The 20,497-nt window shown below is 40.2% G+C and overlaps 2 protein-coding genes across 7 annotated transcripts; one reads left to right on the top strand and one right to left on the bottom strand.

Annotated features, from left to right (window-relative positions):
- Positions 1-25: 25 nt before the first annotated feature.
- ZWILCH (zwilch kinetochore protein) lies at positions 26-13,170 on the top strand. Of its 6 annotated transcripts, XR_008433186.1 has the most exons (20): positions 26-262; positions 1,037-1,088; positions 1,542-1,637; positions 1,745-1,863; positions 2,391-2,587; positions 3,063-3,142; positions 3,407-3,562; positions 3,778-3,849; positions 4,166-4,259; positions 4,630-4,685; positions 5,521-5,623; positions 6,216-6,295; positions 6,479-6,635; positions 7,210-7,238; positions 7,597-7,733; positions 8,010-8,105; positions 8,194-8,312; positions 8,965-9,088; positions 12,160-12,242; positions 13,119-13,170. XR_008433186.1 is itself a non-coding variant. In XM_053954561.1 (19 exons), the coding sequence occupies exons 1-18, from the start codon at positions 207-209 to the stop codon at positions 9,054-9,056; spliced, it is 1,791 nt and encodes a 596-aa protein (XP_053810536.1). In that variant the 5' UTR covers positions 26-206; the 3' UTR covers positions 9,057-9,088; positions 12,157-12,560. The 6 variants fall into 6 exon arrangements, 5 of the variants coding, with proteins under 5 accessions (XP_053810536.1, XP_053810535.1, XP_053810537.1 ...); XM_053954561.1 differs by lacking the exon at positions 13,119-13,170 and having other exon boundaries at positions 12,157-12,560; XM_053954560.1 differs by lacking the exon at positions 13,119-13,170 and having other exon boundaries at positions 12,160-12,560.
- LCTL (lactase like) lies at positions 10,691-19,840 on the bottom strand. The gene is made up of 13 exons (XM_053954984.1): positions 19,717-19,840; positions 18,560-18,720; positions 16,641-16,728; positions 16,274-16,383; positions 15,859-15,987; positions 15,266-15,361; positions 14,573-14,627; positions 14,330-14,491; positions 13,536-13,810; positions 13,088-13,214; positions 12,463-12,662; positions 11,883-11,946; positions 10,691-10,806 (listed from the first exon to the last, which is right to left on the bottom strand). The coding sequence occupies exons 1-13, from the start codon at positions 19,838-19,840 to the stop codon at positions 10,691-10,693; spliced, it is 1,707 nt and encodes a 568-aa protein (XP_053810959.1).
- Positions 19,841-20,497: the final 657 nt, after the last annotated feature.

Genomic DNA, 20,497 nt, shown 5'->3' on the forward strand with positions numbered 1-20,497 from the left:
GCTCCAGCCCCGGTCCCAGTCCCTGTCCAAGTCTCTCCGGCCCCGTCACGCCCATCCCGAGCGCTCCGGGCGCCTTTGTCCCGCTCCGTTCCCAGCCAAAGCGGGGGACTCTGTTCCGGCGGAGGGATCCACCCTGATGCGTCACCCTGCCCTCACGGGCGTCGCGTAGCGCCGGCGGGCGGGAGGTTCGACTGCGGAGGGCGGCGATGGCGGCGGAGCGGCGGCGCCGGGCGGGCGGCGGCCTGAGCGGGCTCCTGCTCCGGTGAGGATCGGGACTGTTCCCGGGGCTGAGCGGGCTCCTGCTCCGGTGGGGATCGGGGCTGTTCCCAGGGCTGAGCGGGCTCCTGCTCCGGTGGGGATCGGGGCTGTTCCCGGGGCTGAGCGGGCTCCTGCTCCGGTGAGGATCGGGACTGTTCCCGGGGCTGAGCGGGCTCCTGCTCCGGTGGGGATCGGGGCTGTTCCCGGGGCTGAGCGGGCTCCTGCTCCGGTGAGGATCGGGACTGTTCCCGGAGCTGAGCGGGCTCCTGCTCCGGTGGGGATCGGGGCTGTTCCCAGGGCTGAGCGGGCTCCTGCTCCGGTGGGGATCGGGGCTGTTCCCGGGGCTGAGCGGGCTCCTGCTCCGGTGGGGATCGGGGCTGTTCCCGGGGCTGAGCGGGCTCCTGCTCCGGTGGGGATCGGGACTGTTCCCGGGGCTGAGCGGGCTCCTGCTCCGGTGAGGATCGGGACTGTTCCCGGAGCTGAGCGGGCTCCTGCTCCGGTGGGGATCGGGACTGTTCCCGGAGCTGAGCGGGCTCCTGTTCTGGTGGGGATCGGGGCTGTTCCCGGGCCTGTCCGGGCTCTTGCACGGGTGCGGATTCGGGGTCACTGCCTGGGGGTCTCCGCTGCTCTGTTGAGGGAAGTCCGGCCCCGCTTGTGGAGAGGCTGCTGAGGCTCCGGTTGTAACCTTGGTGTGTTTAATGTACGTAGGTAATGCTGCTGTTTAACGAGGAATGCTGAGGGGAAAGGTCGTGTATCTCAACGTTTTCTTTTCTTTCAGGATACGTGAAGAAGGAAAGGACAGAGTCCCCGAACATCCCTATTTCTATGAGGTAAAATCATGGACTGGTTTGGGTGGGAAGGGAACTTGAAGATCATCCCATTCCCCCCCAGCCATGGCAGGGTCACCTGCCACTGTCCCAGGCTGCTCCCAGCCCTGTCCAGCCTGGCCTGGGACACTTCCAGGGATCCAGGGGCAGCCACAGCTTCTCTGGGAAACTGTGCCAGGACCTCCTCACTCTCACAGGAAGGATTTCTTCCTAATTTCCAGTCTACACCTACTCTGTCAGTGTGAAGCCATTCCATCTTGTCCATCTTTCCTGTAGGCTTCTTTCAGGTACTGCAGAAATGCTGCAAGTGGGTCACGAATGGATGCAATAGGATTGGAAAACAATCTGTGGGATTATTTAATTTTGCAATTTCTGGTATTAAAAAAATGCTGAAATGCAGCATCTCTATACAGTGTATTAAAAAGTTTTTGGTTTTGGTTTTGTTTTTTTTTTTAGACTGATGTAGAGATCTCACTGATTAGTGGCAATTGCAAAAGTCCTGTTGATAAATTTTGGAATGGAAGCAGTGCAATGTACATTTTGCAGAAAGCTGTAAGTATGCATGGTAGATACTAAATGTAATCCAGACTTTTGAATTCCCAACAGATTTTTTTCACACACCTCGCTGTTTTTGACTTACATGCACATTTCTCTTCAAGACACACAATGAAGAAAGCAACTCCATGGAGGAATCAAGAACAGATGATGCTGTTTATGCCTCTGAGGTTTTGCCAAAGGAGAGTCCTGGGCCCCTGGCTCTTTCTGTTGGAAGAGCAAAGTAAGTGTGAAAGCTTTCCCTCCCCTTTTGAGGGAGTTTTCTTTTTTAATTCTGTCTCTTTTTCTAATATTCAGAGCCTGTATTTTCAATCCCCTGAAATAAAATTACTCATTAGTTTATGAGGAGTTGTGACTGTTTTCCATCCTGCAAAAGGGCCTCCCTACTTTTAATGGCTGAAGGTGTTTTAAAAAGTAGCTAAAATCCAGGTATTGGAAAAGCACTGTGAGCTGGGCTGTTGGGTTAATGTGATTCACTGGGTGTAGATGAGCAAAAAAAGCTCAGTAAGACTTCAGTGCTTTTTTTTGGTTGTTGTTGTTAAAGCTCCTGTTTAAAAAAAGCCCTAAAAATCTGATTTGCATCTTTGGTGTCATTAAAATCCCAATGCATGGTACCAAAATGTGGTTTACCTAACTAATGTATTCTCTTAATTAGCTTAAAATGTAATATTCAATTATACTTTGGAATCTTCAGTCTACACAATTAATATGTTTGCTGTCATCTTACTTTCTCCCTGTTTGTGTTTCTAGGCAGTTGATTTCCTTGTACACAACGTTGCAAAACCCAAACATGACCTACCTGGGGATGAGTGACCTGGTTGTGCTTCCTCCCCTCTGGGCCAGGTGTGATGGTTCTGATCCTCAGCACACCTGCTGGATTGGAGCTGAGCCTCTCAAGGCTGGAAACAAAGTCACAGGGCTCAATATTTACCTGGTTTCATGTGATGGTAAGGTCATGGTGCACAGAAAATTAAATGAGGAAGGCTGAAAAATGTGGGAATGCTGATGTCACAATGGTGTCTTTGTTCTTAGCGTGATACTGGCTTGGAAATGCTCTGTATTCCTGGTTTTAATGAGCAAGAAGGGATTAAAATAAAAGATGTTTTTAACCAATGCTTTGTGGGGGAAATGGCTTTTAATCTATTTGATGCACCTGTAGCTGTGCAGGCCCACCTCGACTCATTTTTGAATTTTTAAACTGCTGCCATTCAGCATCTTACACAACCTCTGACTCATTCTAAACATTTTTATATGTTCATATCAGCTCTTATCACCAATAGGAGAAGTACAAGGAGAATTCCTGCTTTCTAAAGGACAGCACGAGCCATGCTTCACCAAATGGAGTATTTGGGAATGAATTTGAATTCCAAATTTGAATTGTGTCAAATGGGTTTTTTGATTCTCACTTTTTTCCTTTCCTAGGTCCTACAGCTGATAAAACCCGTTTTCCAAACCTGGAAGAACTCAAAATGGAACATAAAATAAGGCATCATTCATCTGTTGTAGGTTTTTATGTTCTGTCATGCCTTCAATTGAAGTTTAAAAACTCTGTTTTGGGATTTATGATGCTGGTTTGGGGAAGCTTTTTAGATCCTCTATGGAAACCACTTTAGTATAATTCCATAGTATAACAGTCTGATTTCAGGTTGTGTTTATAATGCATTTGTCTGGTATTAACCCTTTTTTGCATGTTTGTGAAATGCTTTTAAAATGACTTTGCCTGTGGTAGTTTTGTTGTTTTTATTTTTGAAACCTGTTCGTTGTAGGTGACAACAAAAGGGTTTGCTCAGTATGAGCTGATTGCAGCTGCTGCAATAGAGGACACCATTGCAGAATCTGGAAGCAGCATCTATGTGGATATCACATGGAATGGTGTGGAAAAGATTCTGGAGACTCCCCCACTGATCTCTGCTGCCACCCTGGTAAGTCAGGATGGAAAAAGCAAATAAACCCAAGCTCTTGGCACAATTCACACCATGAGTAGGATGAAGAATAAAGTGGTATAAAGAAGATAAAAGCAATGTAACCTATTCATAAGCTGAATTGTAAGTTGTGCTGACATGCTTCTCACTGATGAAAATTTTAAGACACTTGTTTTCTAAAGTTTGAAACTGAGATAAACTCGTGGAACTTTCAGAATATTGCCCTGGAGTCAGGAGACCCCAGAAGTCCTGTGTTCCAGCTGTACCGAGAGCTGCAGTTCCTCTTGGTGAGTGCAGGGCACAAATTCCAATTTCACACTTGCATGGAGTGGGGATTTTATGTGCTAATAATTTGCTTTATTGAAAACTTCATCAGACCTTTCAAGGATAACTTCAAGCATTTATTTTAGCTGAAACTTTGAGTTCTTTTTTAGAAATCTTGAATAGAAAGTGGACAAGTCATCCAGGAAATTTTGAGAATTTGCAACTCCTGGTTAGCTGTGCAGAGATTTGTGATTCTTGGTGAAGTTGTCTGTGAAAGATGACACATGCAGGACTCCCAAGAAGAACTTATTTCAGTTATGATTTTCCTGCTGCTTTTAGGTTTTGGCTGAAGGTCTGAAGACAGGTGTGACTGAGTGGCCTGAGCCATCAGAGTCTGAATCAGCTCTTAAACTGGTCCAGGAATTTCTGACTGGTAATTGCTGCTTGTTCCATGGGGAGGGAGGGGTGTGGCACTTCACAGGAATAAAAGGGAATTCCACATACAACTTTTAAAGGATTAGAACTGGGAATGTTCATTTCTGTGCTGTAACCACTGTGCAGAGTAGTTAAATAGGTTAACACATATTTGTCATTTTTCTTTGTCCTAATATCATAGATCAAAGTAATAATAATAAAAAATATTTTTAAAAGTGTTTTCAGACTATACCCATACCCAATAAAACCATTTTTAAATGACGCAATTCTATTATTCAGTGTATTTGTTAGTTATAATGTGCCTGGGGATTAAGGATTGGTTTGATGACACTTTTCATAGTGGTGGAACTTATTTTTAATTCTACTAGATTTAAAGAAGAAGCTGGATGGAGATTATATATTTGAAAACAAGAATGAAACAGAGGTGTGTGCAATTTCCTAACAGCTGCTTTGTTATTTTGCTTCCATTTTAACTGCAGTTATTTCAGATTTTGACTAAATCTTGTATATTGTTTATATGTGTAAATAGTGATGTAAAGGAATATGGATCTCTTGCTTTCTGTCTCTGCTGTGCAAAAATAATGGGAGAAGGTCTGTTTTCTTCCAGGAATTCTAACCTTTATGCCATTGCATTCTATCATTAATTTGCTTTTCTTGCCTAATTGAGTTATTTGGGGTCAATTTAATAGTATCAGTTGAATATGTGTCTTATCTGGAGGTTTATGATCTTGTGAAGCAATGGGCAAATTTGAATTATAAAAAATATATTTAGTTATATTAAGATTTTTTTCCCCCTCTCAGCCTACAAGGAAAGGTTTAGGTCCATTTTCTGTTAAGAGAGAAAAAGCATTTTGTTGATAATCTAAGAATATATTGATTTCTGTGTCAACAGAACTATTCTGTATCAGAATCACAGTAACTATTCTATATCAGGATTACACATTCCATTGTGTGTCTGGATTTTGGCCTCCCAGGGCACTGCTGGATAAACAGACAATACCTGGCTGAGATCTGAAGTCTCTCTGACAGTGGCTTTTGTTTCCTGGTCCAAGGCTAGCAGTTATCCAGTGTGATAATTCTGCAAAGAATCAGACTCGGGGTTAAATAAAAATATACTTCCAAGTTATTGTCTGGTAGTTGCCCTGGAAAAGGGGGAAAATCAGGGATGCAGCCAGTTTTGATCTCTGGAGAAATTCAGATGTGGAAAGTTTTTGACTCTCAGGCACCATTTTTCATTGAATACCAATAAATTCTTCCAGAAAATCAAATGTGACACAGCTGCTGTGGACAGTTGCATAAAATCAATCTTTGGTGAGCGAGGAGACCTGGATTTTACTGAGCAATTATGGTGCAAAATGAAAAGTAAGTGTATTGTGCCCTATCTGCTTTCCTTTCATTTTCTCCTCTATCTGCTAGACAGTATTGCTTTTTCAGGGAAGTTCCTGTCCATTTCTGAGTTTTAAGGACTCATCAGCTCTTCAGAAAATTGCTATCAGCAATACCAATTACTCTCTTCCTAAAAGAGCCCGTTCCAGGGATGTAGGGTGATCTGTTTTCTTACAACCTTCCAATGCCAGTCCAGCACCTAGCAGGAGATAATTTCATTTTATTTGACTGCAAAAGGTACTAAACCATTGCTAGTTGCTCTAAAGCTGAAATCCATCTGCCCTAAAACTGAAAACTTTATAATTTCTTTTTCTCTAGATATGAAGGACAATTTTCAGTGTATATAGAGTTCAGTGGTCTCTGATGATCATTTTTTTTTTTAGAGTAACCTTTTTTAAAGTCATCATATGACAAAGCTGCCAAAAAGCTGTGCACTCTGTAATTTCAGCTCTCATTCTTTAATTGAGGGGTTTTGTTCATGCAAGGGTGTGTTGGCCTGATGTTATTGACTTAACAGCCAGAGAAAGAGCCTGGATTGATAATTAAAATATTGTGTTTTTCTTTCCAGTTGTCAGTTCCTATCAGGAGTTAATAGACTGTTTCACACTGGTCATAAAATCCCTGGAACGTGGTGAGATACAGCCATGGGTATGTATTTGTATTTCACAATAGATGTTAAAATTTGAGATAGTTTCAAGTAAAATGCAGTTCTTGTCCCTTCGCTGCCCTTCATTTGTGTTGTTTTTAAATTGTATGTTTCCCTGGTGCTGAACTTCTGAACAATGTTGATGATGTTTCATGCACATCACAAAAAGACTTGTTTATTTTTAGATTCATCAGGGGAGTAGCAGTTCCTTAAGTCAATTGATCCAGCAGTCCTACCATGGAAAGATGGAGGATGTTTCCCTCAGCGACATCGCTCCCATTCAGATGCTCCTGGAGGTTGGCTTGGAGAAGATGAAGAAGGATTATGTCAGTTTTTTCATAGGTGAGCCTGACACTTGGTAACAGCATTAGGAATTCAAGAGAAAAGGTGTTCCATGCAGGAAATAAAGAACTTTTTGGGTAACCTCTATCTCTTCCTTCCCATCTGCTGAAGTGCAGTTTCCAGCTTCTTTAATAATGGAACTTTTCAGCTTTTAAATTTCAAAATTTTAAGAACTTATTTTTTCAAAAGACATATAGTTTTGTCTTTTACCATTGTTGTTACCCCTTCATTTCTTTTTGGCATCTGCCATCCTGTTCTCAGTCTTTGTTTATTTGCTTTTTTATTTTCACTACTTTTGTAAATTTGTATAACCTGAGGAGGGTGGTTGTCTCCAAGTACATGGTGGGTCTCTTCATTGTGCAGCCTTGGTGATAAATAAAATCATGCCTTGACCATAGCACTTTAGAGGGGTTTTCCTGTTTGGAATGAATGATCATGTCAATAAATAACATCACACTCCTGCTGACATTGTCCTTTAGTAGAATTTCCTGTTTGATCACCTGAATGTTGCTTATATTTCATCTGATACCATGTATTAATTTAATTTTTTTTTTCTCTGCTGTTCCTTATACAGGCCAGGAACTTGCAACAGTAACCTACTTGGTAAGATGTTTTAATTTTATTTTATAAAGCAGAGCATGCTCAGCTGATGGTGGGATGCAAATCATATAAGCTGAGAAACTAAACTGCAGATGATGAGGCTGGACATGGCAGAAATGCAGAAATGTCACTGTTTTGTTTCCTTATTCTCAGATAATTCTCTTGATATCTGATCTGGATCACTGTCAAGGCAGTGAACCTTTGTCACACTTTGATGGGACTTTGTTCTGAGTCTGCTGGGCCACTCTAAAAATCTTGGTTTCTCCAAAGAAGCAGGAAGATGATTTTATTTGCTGAGGGTGTGTGGTGTGTCTGTAGCCATGGTGTGTTCAGGTAAGAGCAGAAGTCTTTGCTCTTCCAGGATTACTTCATTTCCACATCAGTGGATGTCCAGGAACAAGTCCACCGTGTTCAAAAGCTTCACCATATGCTGGAAATAATGGTCAGCTGTACAGGCTTACTGCAGTTCAGACATGAGAACCTCTTCCCTTTGACACAGTAATTATTTCATTTCTACTTTTGCTCTTGAAATGGCAATCACAAATAGAGTTTGTTTGGCAGTTTTAAAGAAACACCAAAATGTTGGTGATAGTGAGACTGCAGAAGGAGCAGCTGGATCTTCCTACCAAATTTTGCTTTGGGACTAAAACTGAAAAACTAAAACTGCACACTAAAGGAAATAATAAAATGTGAGAGTATGGTTAATTTTGCACAAGGTTTGTGCTCTGTTGTCCAAGCATTTCTTGAAAGAAAGTAACCTGATATCTCTTGTAGGATTTGCATGAAGTATTACAAGGAAAACCCTCTGAATGAGAAGCATGTGTTTCAGCTGCCCATCAGACCGGCTCTTGTCAAGAAATTCTATCAAAAGTAAGAGAAACATCAGCATTTGTAGTGTCAAATTCAGATGTGACTGAACACCTGACTCAATTTTGATGTTTTTTGATTATTCTCTCAGTGATAACCCTGAAGTCTGGAAGATGGAGATAAGCAGTGGGCATGGACAGAAGGAGGTTAAAACAACGTGGCAAGTCAGTACCAATGCTCCTGTTGAACATCGGACATCAAACAATTCAGGTGGGGAATGTTGGTGGTGAAATGAAATAATCAAAGCACAAACTTCAAACAAATTCAGTTTTTATCCCAAGTTCAGTGGGTCTGAGCTTTATATTTACTTTTTAGCAAATGCAAAATGATGTTTTACTTGCTACTAAAAGAGTGAGGTGGTATTTACAGAATTAAGAATACTCAGAAAGTGGTGACTTTTGCCTTCTCACCTTGGCTGAGTTACGTTTTTAGAGTTTAAATGACAGAATAGTTCCAAATATGAGATGACTGATACCCAAAAAATTGCCCCTTATTTCTAAAATGTTTGCCAATGAATGTGAGAAGGGTTCTAAAGAGAAATTTCCTAGTTGTTGATGCTGGTCTCAAGTCAGAGAAGGTGCAAAGGGAGAGGATCTGCCTTGCTGCAAGGCAGTGCAGATCAAGTGGAAAAGCATCAGAATGGGGAAGAATTAAGCAGAGAGACTGGTTCAGAAATGATTTGCCTTTTTGGCATGAGCTTTGATGTGAGGGTTTGGTAAGTCTTTCCTGTCATTATTGATTTTTGTCATGAAGTGCTTCAGTAAAACTGCACTTTGAAAACAGTTCTGGAAGCTGCTCCACGAACTAATCTCTACCTTCTAAAAAGAGTGGCTAATCCCAGCTTTTCCCTTTGTCCTTGCAGGTTTCTTGTCTGACTCCACAGTAAATGGAAGCAGTGAAGAAAGGCTGTATTTTATTACCATGACTCAGTGCAGTCAGGTGCAGTTCACTTAAGTTTGTGTTACTGAGCAAGCAGGACTGGAAAGGTACAGAAAGGGGGAAAATTCAGTGTTTTCTGTCCCAACAGAACTTTTAGAAACTCTGGGCTTCAAATCATCTTCACTGATTTAATTGCTTTATTACACTTAAGTGGGACCTCCGCAGCCACAATTCACCTGTAGGCACCTCATTTGTTAAAAATGCAGTGCAATTATGACTGTAGAGTATAAATATTTTGTAAATATGGTGGGTATCTTTCATATATTTGCAGGCATTCAACAAAGTTGTGCACTTTGGGGTTTCATATTTTATTTTTTGATCATTAAAATTGCAATCAGACACTGTTCAAAGTGTGAATTATCTTAACCAACAAACCAAGCAATATTATTATGTTCTCCTGGGATCAAGTGATGCTTCATCATCCTGAAGGATTTGGAAAGCTCTTCATCCAGGGCCTTGGGATCTTCAGCCACTTTGGGTTTCTTTGTCCCTGTATTTATATTTTGGAGTATTCTTGAAAATACTTCTCTCTCCTCTTCAAATTATTTTATTCCTTCAATGTGAAGTGAGTTATTTTAACAGTGTTGTCTTGTATGTTTTGCATAATTGTTTTAAAAACAAAATCAGTATAATTGGCTGGACATAATAATTTAGATATGTTGGCAGTTAAGTTGATTAATCAGTGAGGTAACATTTTGGTGGTCTAATTTTAAAAATTCCATAGTTTCTTTCATGCTGACTAAATAATCTGAGATAGAAATATTTTGCATTGAAAACTTAACTGTGGGTAAGTAAAAATAAGGAAAACCTCCATATTCATGCTTTTAAAAACTATAAATTATAGATTATTATTGTGAAGTTTTATAACTTCTGGTTTCAAGCGAAGTTGTATTTCAAGTACAGCCAGCTGAATTGTGGAACCAAGTTGTTATAGTACTTGTTTCTACCTGCAGTAGAAGGGAATTTAAGGTGGAATATTAATTTTGGAAGTGCTTGGATTACTTAAAATCCACATTTTTGTGTGTAATATATTATCAAGTTGTATAAGGTAAGTTTAAATTGCAGAGATGTGGTTTAAATCTGATTCAGAAGTTGTCATCTTGGATTACTCACTTCAAACAACTCTTCATCACAACTAAATAGCAAGGTATATATTATCCTAACTTCTAGACATGAATAAGTTCACATTTAAGCAGTGCTCTTGGAATATTTAAGTCCTTTTATATTTTAAAATCATGTATCTGTCTTTCTTCAAATAGCAATTATATGGTTATCAAAATGCTGTTGATGAACAGACTGAAATCAGAATTTGCAAGCAGCTTTTAATCACTTGAAATTTGTACTGGCAAGATTTGAATCACTTTACTCTTATCTGTTTTTCTGGTGAACAAAATGTGTAATAGTTTGCAAAATAATAAGGATTGTAAAATCTACTACTTAGAATCAGTGGAAACAGAATGTATTTTGGTAAAAACAAAAAGATGTTTTGGGAATTGAATAGAAAAACTATAAAAGCTGTAGGTGGATTGATAAATAATATTTCATTAGAGGGGTATAAAAAGAAGCATCTGTGGTAAATTTTAACTACTCAAATAAAGCAGTTGCAGCTTAGTCCTTTTGGCAAATGATGATGTGTGCAAACATCAATTTTAGCTGTGGTTTCGAAGGTAGAATATGAGGAGGACAATACTGATGAGAATGCAGAGTGTGAAAACTGTAGGAAGAACAATCTCTGTCACCATTTCCATGTGAGTAATCAGGGAATCTAAAATTTGAGAAATGAGGAATATGTAAGAGATTTAATCCCCTGGAGTACAGTAATACCTAACTTAGAGTTAACATAAAGATTTTTTTGAACATAAAAATGTTGACATTGGCATAAACAGCAAACAAAGCAAACAGAATTTCCTAAGTCTGCTGAAGCTGGAGCAAATCCATGATAGTTTTCCCTCTCTTTTTCTTTCTAAGTTAAATTTCTGAAGACATGTCAGTGCTCAAAGGGCTGCAGAAATTGTCCTTGCTGTGAATTAGCTGCAGTGCATTAACAATAAATTACTGGTCCTCTGATATTTATTTCCCTCACCCAAAGGTGAAAGAAAATTGTCAAAGAGAAATCCTTGGGAAGTTTTGGCCTTTTTATGATTGTTCTGTATCTGCTTGAAAAATTAAATGGGTTTTATTTTGTAGAACTTTATTCACAGAGAAGCCTGGAAGAGTTCAGTAAACCCAGTTCATTCACACTGAACATGACTTGGAAGTGGAGGCTGAGCAGGATTAATTTAGGCTGACTGCTGGGATGTTTCCTACCATGTGGAATTTAGCTCATCCTCTTGTAACAATCCATAGTAGTTATTTGATCTTAATAAAATCCTTACTTCAGGAATTCTGAAAGGTCCTGAATTACACCAGGAGGGTTTTTAGGTGTTCTGGATCAGTTGTGTTGGGGTTTCTTTGTTACCAGGAGCATCAGAGCCCAAATTTAATCTTAGGCCAGTCCTTAGCTCTTTTTTTTTCTTTTTATAGTTCCACTTTATATAAAAGTCAAACATTTATAGATTTTCTGTCTGTGTGGCATTCAGCAGTTTTATTTTAAGGAGAATGCTGTCATCTCCAACCTCAATTTTAAGTAGTAGCTCTTCCAGTTTCTGTATTTCAGTAACATCCACAGCTGATCCATTTAGCTACAGTGGTTTTAGTTGAAGACAATAAATAAAAACATTTTTCCTTAGAGGCTTGTAGTGCTTTTGGGGAGAAAATACCTTTTAGCAGCATTCAGAGAGCAATTTAATATCTGAACTTCACAGAATCTGCTTGTATAGAGCAAAACAGAGCCATCCTTACCTGCAGCAAGGTGTTGGTGTGTGGCAGAGCAGGTGTCCATGGCCTTCTGATGCCAGTTTTCCACCTGGGAAGGGTGACAGTTCTGAGAGACTGAGCATCCTCCTCACTCCCACAGCTCCCTCCTTGTCCCTGCAACTCGCTTGAAACCACTTTATTCTCCCAACACGTGGGTTTCTGAAAGTTTCTTTGTGGTTTTTATTTCAGTGTATTTCTTGGAGTTAATTGTTTAATAAAGTTTTTAATGGCACATGATACATTCCAGGTTATTTTCCAGCAGGGCGGTACATATGTGGAGTTTTCTGCCTAGAAATCTGACAGCAATGCTAAATAACTTCTGATGGAGAATTTTTGACTGCATCAGTAAGTCCAGTTGGAGTTTGTGGAATGCTTTAGAAACAGTAATTGAGGCTGTTCCCACTTTCAATATCTGAATATCTCTGTATTAAACAGATCCCTATTTTACAGAATCAAAGTGTCAGTTCTGTACCATATTCATACAAGTTGTTTCCAGAAATTCAATGTGACGTTTGCACATAAATCAAAGAAGGAAAAAAATATCAAAATTAGCAGCTGACATCACCTCTCTTGGATTTGGGAATCCATTTGCACTGATAATCTTTTTATAGTAGTCAACAGATGCCTTTGGGTACCGTGGTTTGTTCTTGTTTTTGAAGTCAATGTGGTAAAGCCCAAATCTTTCAGAGAAGCCTTTGTTCCATTCAAATTTATCCAGCAGTGACCAGGCAGTATAACCTTTGACATTTACACCGTCATTTAGAGCTGGAAACAGAACACAAATCACTGATAAAGCTGGGTTTTAAAATATGGTTCTGTAAATGTTTTGGTTTATAGCAGGAAGAGATGGGGAGGAGGACAGAAAAATGAAGTACAAATTAATTCAGATCCTTTGAAATTGTTGTCTTTAGCTTAGAGGTACTAGAACTCTATGGACATGGTAATTTCTCCTTTTTGAGAGTGGAAACTGATGATTTATTGCAGTATTAAATCTCAGGTAGCTTATTGTAATTCTTAGTATTAATATGTTTGCTGAGGTTAGCATTTTGGTGAAAATTTGAGAGTCTGGTTTGCTGTCCATTTTGACTTGTGAATAGTTATTTCACTGTGATGGAAAGGACAAAGTAAAAAATAAGCAGAAGGTGAAAACACCCTGAAAGTCAAATCCTATAAAGCTGTTTTTAAGTGACCTTTGAGTATCTCATTGATGTATCCCTTCAGGTACTGGATCCTCCACTCGTCACACAGCTGAGGGCACTGCACTGTTTCAGACACTCCATTCTCTGTCACATAAATCAGGGGGTTCCCATACTGGGTCTGCAACAGAAATGTTTCAATTGCTTCACATAAAATAATTTCATTTTGACAGAATATGTGAATTAGCAAAGTGCATTAAAAGCAATTTTCTACATTTACTTGCGTAAGTAAGAAGAATATGTAGTAGGAATTTAAGTTAACTATGGGCTTTATTTTTAAATGACTGAATTCTGTAGTTTTCTGAGCTGAAATTAAGGGCTTTTTGATAAAGAAAATTCCCACTAGGACAAGACCAGTAGCTGGAACTGTTGAAAATCAAAATCTAAATCTAAACCAGGCATTTATTTGCTTCCTTTCTAATTAAAGATCTGCTCTACTCACCTTAATGAAGTTGAGCAACCTTCTGAACCCCCAGGGCACAGAGTAGAGCCACTTAGGGCCTGGAGCTGGCCAGTTGGGGTCCACCAGTTCAGCCAGGTCATGGTCAGTGTGGTAACTGGACACTTGGAGGAAGGGAAAGTTCTTCTGCAGGACATAACGAGTGGTAAAATGACCAATTCCCAGGAAATCCGAGGTGCCTTTAATATAGGTTTTCTCTTGCACTGAGAAAGTTGGTAATCTTGATGTCCCCAGGCCCTGCTGGGCACTCTTCCTGCCTAGCAAAATAATTACAGAAAACAATTCTGAGGAGCACAGAAATTGGTTTTCTTTATCTCACCAGCAATAAATCATAGAATCATAAAACCCTGAATGGTTTGGGTTGGAAGGGACTTTTAAAATCATCACCTCACCCCTTCCACTATCCCAGGTTCCTCCCAGCCCTGTCCAGCCTGGCCTGGGACACTTCAGGGACCCAGAGGCAGCCCCAGTTTCTCTGAGCACCCTGTGCTGGGGCCAAATGTGGTTTTCCTGAATTTAGTGTTAATGTCGAGGACACCTGAGCTTAATTGTTTTTTTTAAGAGATAACATTTCATCCTTTTGGTTTGGAGAATTAAGTTGGGTACAATACATGGAGAAACAGTGATTTAAAGTGAAATGGTGTGTCCCCAAAGTGCTTCAGGAGCTGTGTCTCCCCTGTGCCCTCACTTGACTAAAGCACACGTTGGCCAGGAGTTATTCCCCTGTAATGTGCTGGAAGTGTGGATCTGTTCATGTCACAGCTACTGGGACTTACCTACATAATTCTTCATAACTTCTGGGTAGTCCCCTCTGTAAATGGGGTTTGCAAACCATCCCAGGTGGAACTGGATGTACCTTTCAGCAGCATCTCTGTCTGTTTGGCTGTGTGGATCAACAGGTTCTCCCCAGCCGCTCGTTAGGGAAATTCCAACCATCCCTTAAAACAAAGGGACAGTTCTGCAGTTCTTGAAGCCCTTAACAGAAACAGCAGCACAATCACAGAATGAATCCTCATTACCTCTCTGCTCCCTGCGCCAGGTGGTGTTGTAGGAGTGCCAAACCTTGGCATGAGTCTGTAAAAATAATGTAGAAATAGAATATAAAATCATGTGACATTTTCACCTCTTATGGTATGGAAAGCTGGTGAGCACTTTTTGCACTGAAGTCGGCCTGAAAATACCACAGAATTTCTTTTGTGTTTATTACTGAAACCTTCACTTCATGTAAGACATCACAAAATCCTTTGTGCAAGATTCCTTCCCTGCATTGCAGGACATCCACGTGGAGCTGACACAGCCCTCAGGACAGGGTTCTGTCCCATGGCTCTGCTCTTTGGATGTCTCCCTAATTTATTCAGGCAGATGAAAGTTAATTTTTACCAGAGACTTCCTGAAGTCACTTGCAACATTCAGGTATATTTCAACAGGCCAGGATGTTTCTAGACTAACCTGGATGTTTTCTTTTTCAACCAGCTTGAAACAAACTAGAAGAGACATTTATAAGGAAATTCAAATTGTTGCAAGTGTTAAATCAAGTGCCAAGCATTGATAGTGCCTTGGATTCTGCACTGGAGGTTTAAAGCCAGATGATAATTTCAGTGTCCTACTTGGAAATTACAGGGCAGTGAAACTATATTTCAGTTTAAAGTGAAATCTGATAAAAATCCTGAATTGACACATAATTTCAGGCACAATTTCAGGAGGTTTTTTACTTTAATGATGTGATGAGCAGCCTTGTAGGCGCCGCAGCCGCCGAGCTTCAGTCCTGGCGCGTGTTCTCCTGTTTCATAGCCCTTTTCAGCCACTGCCTGCAAACACACAGTCACAGAGTCAGTCCTGCTCTGGGCTCCAGAGCCAGGGGATGTGCTCCATCCTCTGCATCCTGTGCTCCCCTGCCTGGGCTGGCCCTCTCCAATCCCCTCTTCCCTTCCTTGGCTCCCATTTCCTGCCTGCTTGCTACTGAGCTGTGGCGTGCTGGGAGTAGGGTGTTGGTGAGGAGGGTTAGAGGGGTGAGCTGAGGAATGGGGGAGGGGAAACAACAGCTGCCTTTCCAGTTCCTAATTCCCAATTTCAGTTTCTCCAGCTGAGGAGTTTTCAAAAATTTCCTGGAATTTCATGTCTTAAAAACCCTGCCCTTGTGCAAAATCTGCCTGCTGAGATTTTTGGCCACAAAGATTAATGGTTTAAATGTTTCCCCTTCCCTCTCCAATTTTTTCACCTGCTCTCCTCTAGTGTCACTCCCACAGAATTTTGGGAACAGAACAGTGCAATTAGAGAGTTTGGAAGGAAAGCATTAATGACTTACCCAAGGATTGCTGAATGTAATCCAGTGTTTCACACGGTCACCAAACTTCTCAAAACACAGATTTGCATAATCATTAAAATAATTAATCATGCTTATATTCTGCCAGCCACCATACTTTTCTTGGAGAACCTTTGGAAATAAGAATTTCAAGATTCAATAATTGTACTTGAAGGTCATCTGCTACTTAAGAGAGACTTTTATTTCTATTTAATTCTGTTTCTATTTCTAGCTCAGAAAGAGGTTTTTCAAAACTTCAATGCACATAAAATCTAAATGAGTAGGAAATATTTACAAATTCTTAAAATCATGCAGGCTTCTCTAATTTTTTGAAGTACTCTTAGTTCTTAACCTTAGGAAATTATTTCTATCAGAAGGCTTTATTTGAGGTGTTTCACTAATTGAAATATTGTCTGACCTGTGGCAGATCCCAGTGGTAGAGGCTCACAATAGGGGTGATGTTGTTTTCCAGAAGACTGTTAATTGTGTCATTGTAGAATTGTATTCCCTTCTCATTCAGTTGCTCAGCTGATGAAAAGCACAGACAAGGAATTACAAAAGCACAGACAAGGAATTACCTGCATTAGTTCCCAAATAATTGGAAGAACAGAAATCTAAAAATATTAACCAAGGAATTTTACATTACAGTATTGGGAAATCTGTAATGGTGAAATGCAGACAGCAGAAATCTGTGTAACAGGTATGTTGAACAACTGTGGTTTACTCAGGAGTAAAATTCCTTACAGATAAGAATATTGGGAAGAACGTGGTGAAATTGTGCCCACCTTTGATGCCTGTGGGCATAATCCTTGGCCAGGAGATAGACAAGAGGTAGTGATTCACCTTCAGCTCCTTCAGTAACTGAATGTCATCCTATGAGAAGAAAATCCAATTAACACATCCCGAGGCCGAGCAGAATAACTTCAGTTCTTAACTAATTCTGAATGCAGAAAATCCATGGAAGATTTGCACAAAAGAGGATTCAATCTGTTTTTTTCTGATCTTTGAGGTGATGGCTCGTTCTACTTGAAGCCTTCCTCTTTAACCACTTTTTTTTGACAGTCCAAAGAAGTCCTGTAGGAGACTGAATGTTTGCACTACAGAAAAATGAGCTGAGGTTTTGCAGTACAATTATATTTATATCAGAATTTGTGTTAGAAAATAATAGAGGCCTGTAAATCTTGACTTCAAACACTTCAGCTCAGGCTTAAAAACATAATTGCTTGGACTTTCCTTTACTGTCTTATACTGGAATGAGAAAACCCCCTAAATCCCATATGAATATATGTTCTTTTGCTAAGAAATTGTACATCTTCAGTGTTCAGTGAAAGTAGAAATTGGTGGTATTTGTGCCAATGCAAAGAGAATTCTGATGATGAAAGCAAAAAGTGCTCTGATAAAAAGAGGACCAGATAAGTGGACAAATACAAGCAAGTTTTAGAAAGTATTTCTAAATCCAAATTTTCTCTGTGTCAGTCTCTTCTGGTGCCACACCCCAGTGAGGCTCAGAGTCCCAGCTTCCCTGAGATACTTGTTAAGCTCTTTCAAACTTTTTTAAGCTCTTTCAAACTTCTGGTTTGAGAGCTCAAATGAAACCTCTCCTGCATTTTCCTATTTTAGGAGAGTAAGGCATAATTAGTTTCTTTTCTCTTAGTTCTTGCTGAGACCTCTGGTTCTCCCTTAGACTTCATCTACATGGAGAAACCTCACTGGAATATAACTTTTATTAAATTAGTTGCAATTCCAGTTATGTAACCCTGCCTTCTCAAAGTCATTTGGATTCTTCTTGCTGTGTATCTGTCTTTCCTCCAGCACAGTAATTTGAAAATTTGTTTTGGTGGTATTAGCCTTGGAAACATGTTGTGAATAGAGCTGCATTGATTATTTGTTTGTTATCCTTTCAAAAAATGGGCAACGTCCAGACTGAATTCTAAAGCCTCTGAAAAATACATAGAAAACCTCATTCATGCACACACACACAAAATATTTAAAGGTCAAATATTTTTCTTGTATTTCTAACTAAGCATTTGGATTTCCTACAGCATCTAGAATATTTTTTGGACATAAAAATCCTGAAAAGCTGAGATGTATTTGGGAAACACTGTGGGATTATTGGTTTTATGAGATTATAAAGGAAGATGATTTTACTGTACTGATTAAAAATATCAGCACTTGGATTCCTAAGTTGAATAACCTTTAGAGTATTGTAAATGCAGGTGAACTCGGTGGGAAGAAATGATGATGTCTGATTCTAGTTCAGTAGGCTGAATGATTTTTTTATTATAACTATACTATAATACATTAATATACTATTTAAAGGAGATATTAAAACTACATACTTACTTTTTAACTACTATATCTAACTAACTAACAACTTGTGACTTTCTTTTGAGAGTCCAGCCACAGGTGGGTTGGATTGGCCACCAGCCCCAAACAATCCTCACCAGAACCCAACCAAGCAATCACCCCAGGTAAGCAATTCTCCAAACACTTTCCACATGGGAAAAACAAGGAGCAGAAATAGAAATTGTTTTCTTTTTCTTCTCTCTGTGCTCCTCTATGAAAAATCCTGAGAGAGAGAAGAATGTGCCTGCTACATTAGAGCAGCTAAAGTGTTCCTTCAAAATGGGAAACCAGGATCAAGGGATGGCCCCAGAGCATTTGCAGAGGTGCAGTGAATTCCTGAATTCCTCTTGAGCAATACCTTGACTCTGTAGTAGCCATCACACGCGGAATCTCCCGTCTCGTTCCCGACCACCTTCCCTTTCCTGTGGGTGAAGGCATCCCAGATGCTCGGCCCTTTGCCATCCTTGTCCCAGGCCCCTTCGGTCTGGTAGGCAGAACTTCCCACACCCCACAGGAAACCTGAAGGGAAAAACAGGGGAGTTATTGAAACATGTTCCTCTGAATGGTCTCGGTGCTAAATGTTCACAGGAGAAAGGAGCTGGAAGTGAGAGTAAGCTCTGCTGGAGAGGCTGAGGTTTTCTACGTTTCAAAATGTGTCTGTGCCTAAATAGGTCTGAAAATGGGGAATAAATGAAGGGGTCCTGTTCTGATGCAATGAAAAAGAAGTTGAATCCTTTCATTTATTAAACCTGTAAAGTCTGTATTTTACAGTGATGAGGTAGGGCATTGATAGCGTGGCAGAAATGTCTTACTGTAAAAAACAAATTAGGTTTCCACATCTTTTCTCCCTGCTGGTTTTCATAGTAGCTTTAGCAACTACGAGTTTAGATGTTATGTAAAATATACAGAAATATTCTGGATTATTTTCCTATTGTTACATATCAAAATGAGTTAATATTTTATGACCATATCATAAATGACTTAAAAACTTGAGCATGAAAACCAACCAGTGCCTGTATCTTTCTAGTTTTGATTTTGCTTGGATGAAATGTGTTTAAATATGTGTTGAAGAAAGGATAAGGATCATAAATCCATACTGAAGAGTGGATTGGGTAATACTGAACAGCTTGAAACAAACCCAGCACAGTTATTTCACTGATTTCTTAAATTAGCTGCATAACAAAGGGTATTTTGGTGTATTTCATTAATTGTAGGTTATTTATAAAAAGGAGAAGAGTTCTCAGGTATGCCTTGTTACACTTGGATATGAACTGTTGTGTGTGAGCCTTTCCTCTGGATTTCCTGTTGAAGTGGATCTATGGAATGTGGGGTCATGTGGATCCCTGTATGCCCAGGAGCAGATCCCAAAGCATTCTGCATTCTGCAGCCACCTCCATTTCTGTTCCTGCCATTTCCCTGGAAGGACACAGAAAACCTCTGGTTCACTTCCTTGTGCAAACACAGGAGCAGATCTGGAACATTCCAAGGCCCCAAGCAGCCGGGTTTGGACGGTACCAGCTGGGAAAGTGCCGTAGTAGAAGGAGCCTGGGTTGTTCTTGGTCCATGGGAAGTCCTTGGCCACGCTCAGTCCCATTGCTGCCACCAGCACAGCCCAGCACCTCAGCGTGTCCCTCCTCATCCTCACCAGCTGCTCCCTGCCAGGGAAAACACGAGAGCTCTGTCAGGGGTTGCTGCTCCACAAATCTGGGGGGTCAAAAGGGAAAAGCTGATTTCTTTCTGCTGCATGGGAGCTATAATTGAAGGCTGAAAGCTTGGGCGGAGTGGAAGGAGCAGTTAAACTTCTGGCAGGGGGGGGAAATGAGGGAAGATTGATCACCTCAATCAAAATTATAATTATTAGAAGCAGCATATTTTCTCTAATGTTACTTACCTTTATTCTAAAGGTCTCTTTGTTGGTACCTATTTTGTTCTGAATTTCAAACTGTCCCACAAATATCAGTAAGTAAAACCCTCTAACTATGACAAAAAGAAACAATTATGCTGGTAGCATCTTCCCACCTGTCATGGCAAGAAGCCCTGTGGAAGTTGAAAAGGAAAACTAATTCTTGCAATTGTTGCAGTTTTAATTAATTGCAGCTTTTATCTTGATGTTGTCCTTTTTATCCAATCCCAGCATCAATTTTGAACTGTGACATCAAGTTAAATTATTAGAGACACACATTTTAGCTGAGTTAAAGTTTCAGAAGGGCTTTTTAGAAAAGCACTGTTTTCCCCAAATTGATACAGTCCCCAAAGGATGTTTTACATTCCTGAGCATCTGTTGGTGAATCTGAAG

Source organism: Vidua chalybeata, chromosome 13 (genome assembly GCF_026979565.1).
Source record: "Vidua chalybeata isolate OUT-0048 chromosome 13, bVidCha1 merged haplotype, whole genome shotgun sequence".
NCBI classification, from domain to species: Eukaryota; Metazoa; Chordata; class Aves; order Passeriformes; family Viduidae; genus Vidua; species Vidua chalybeata.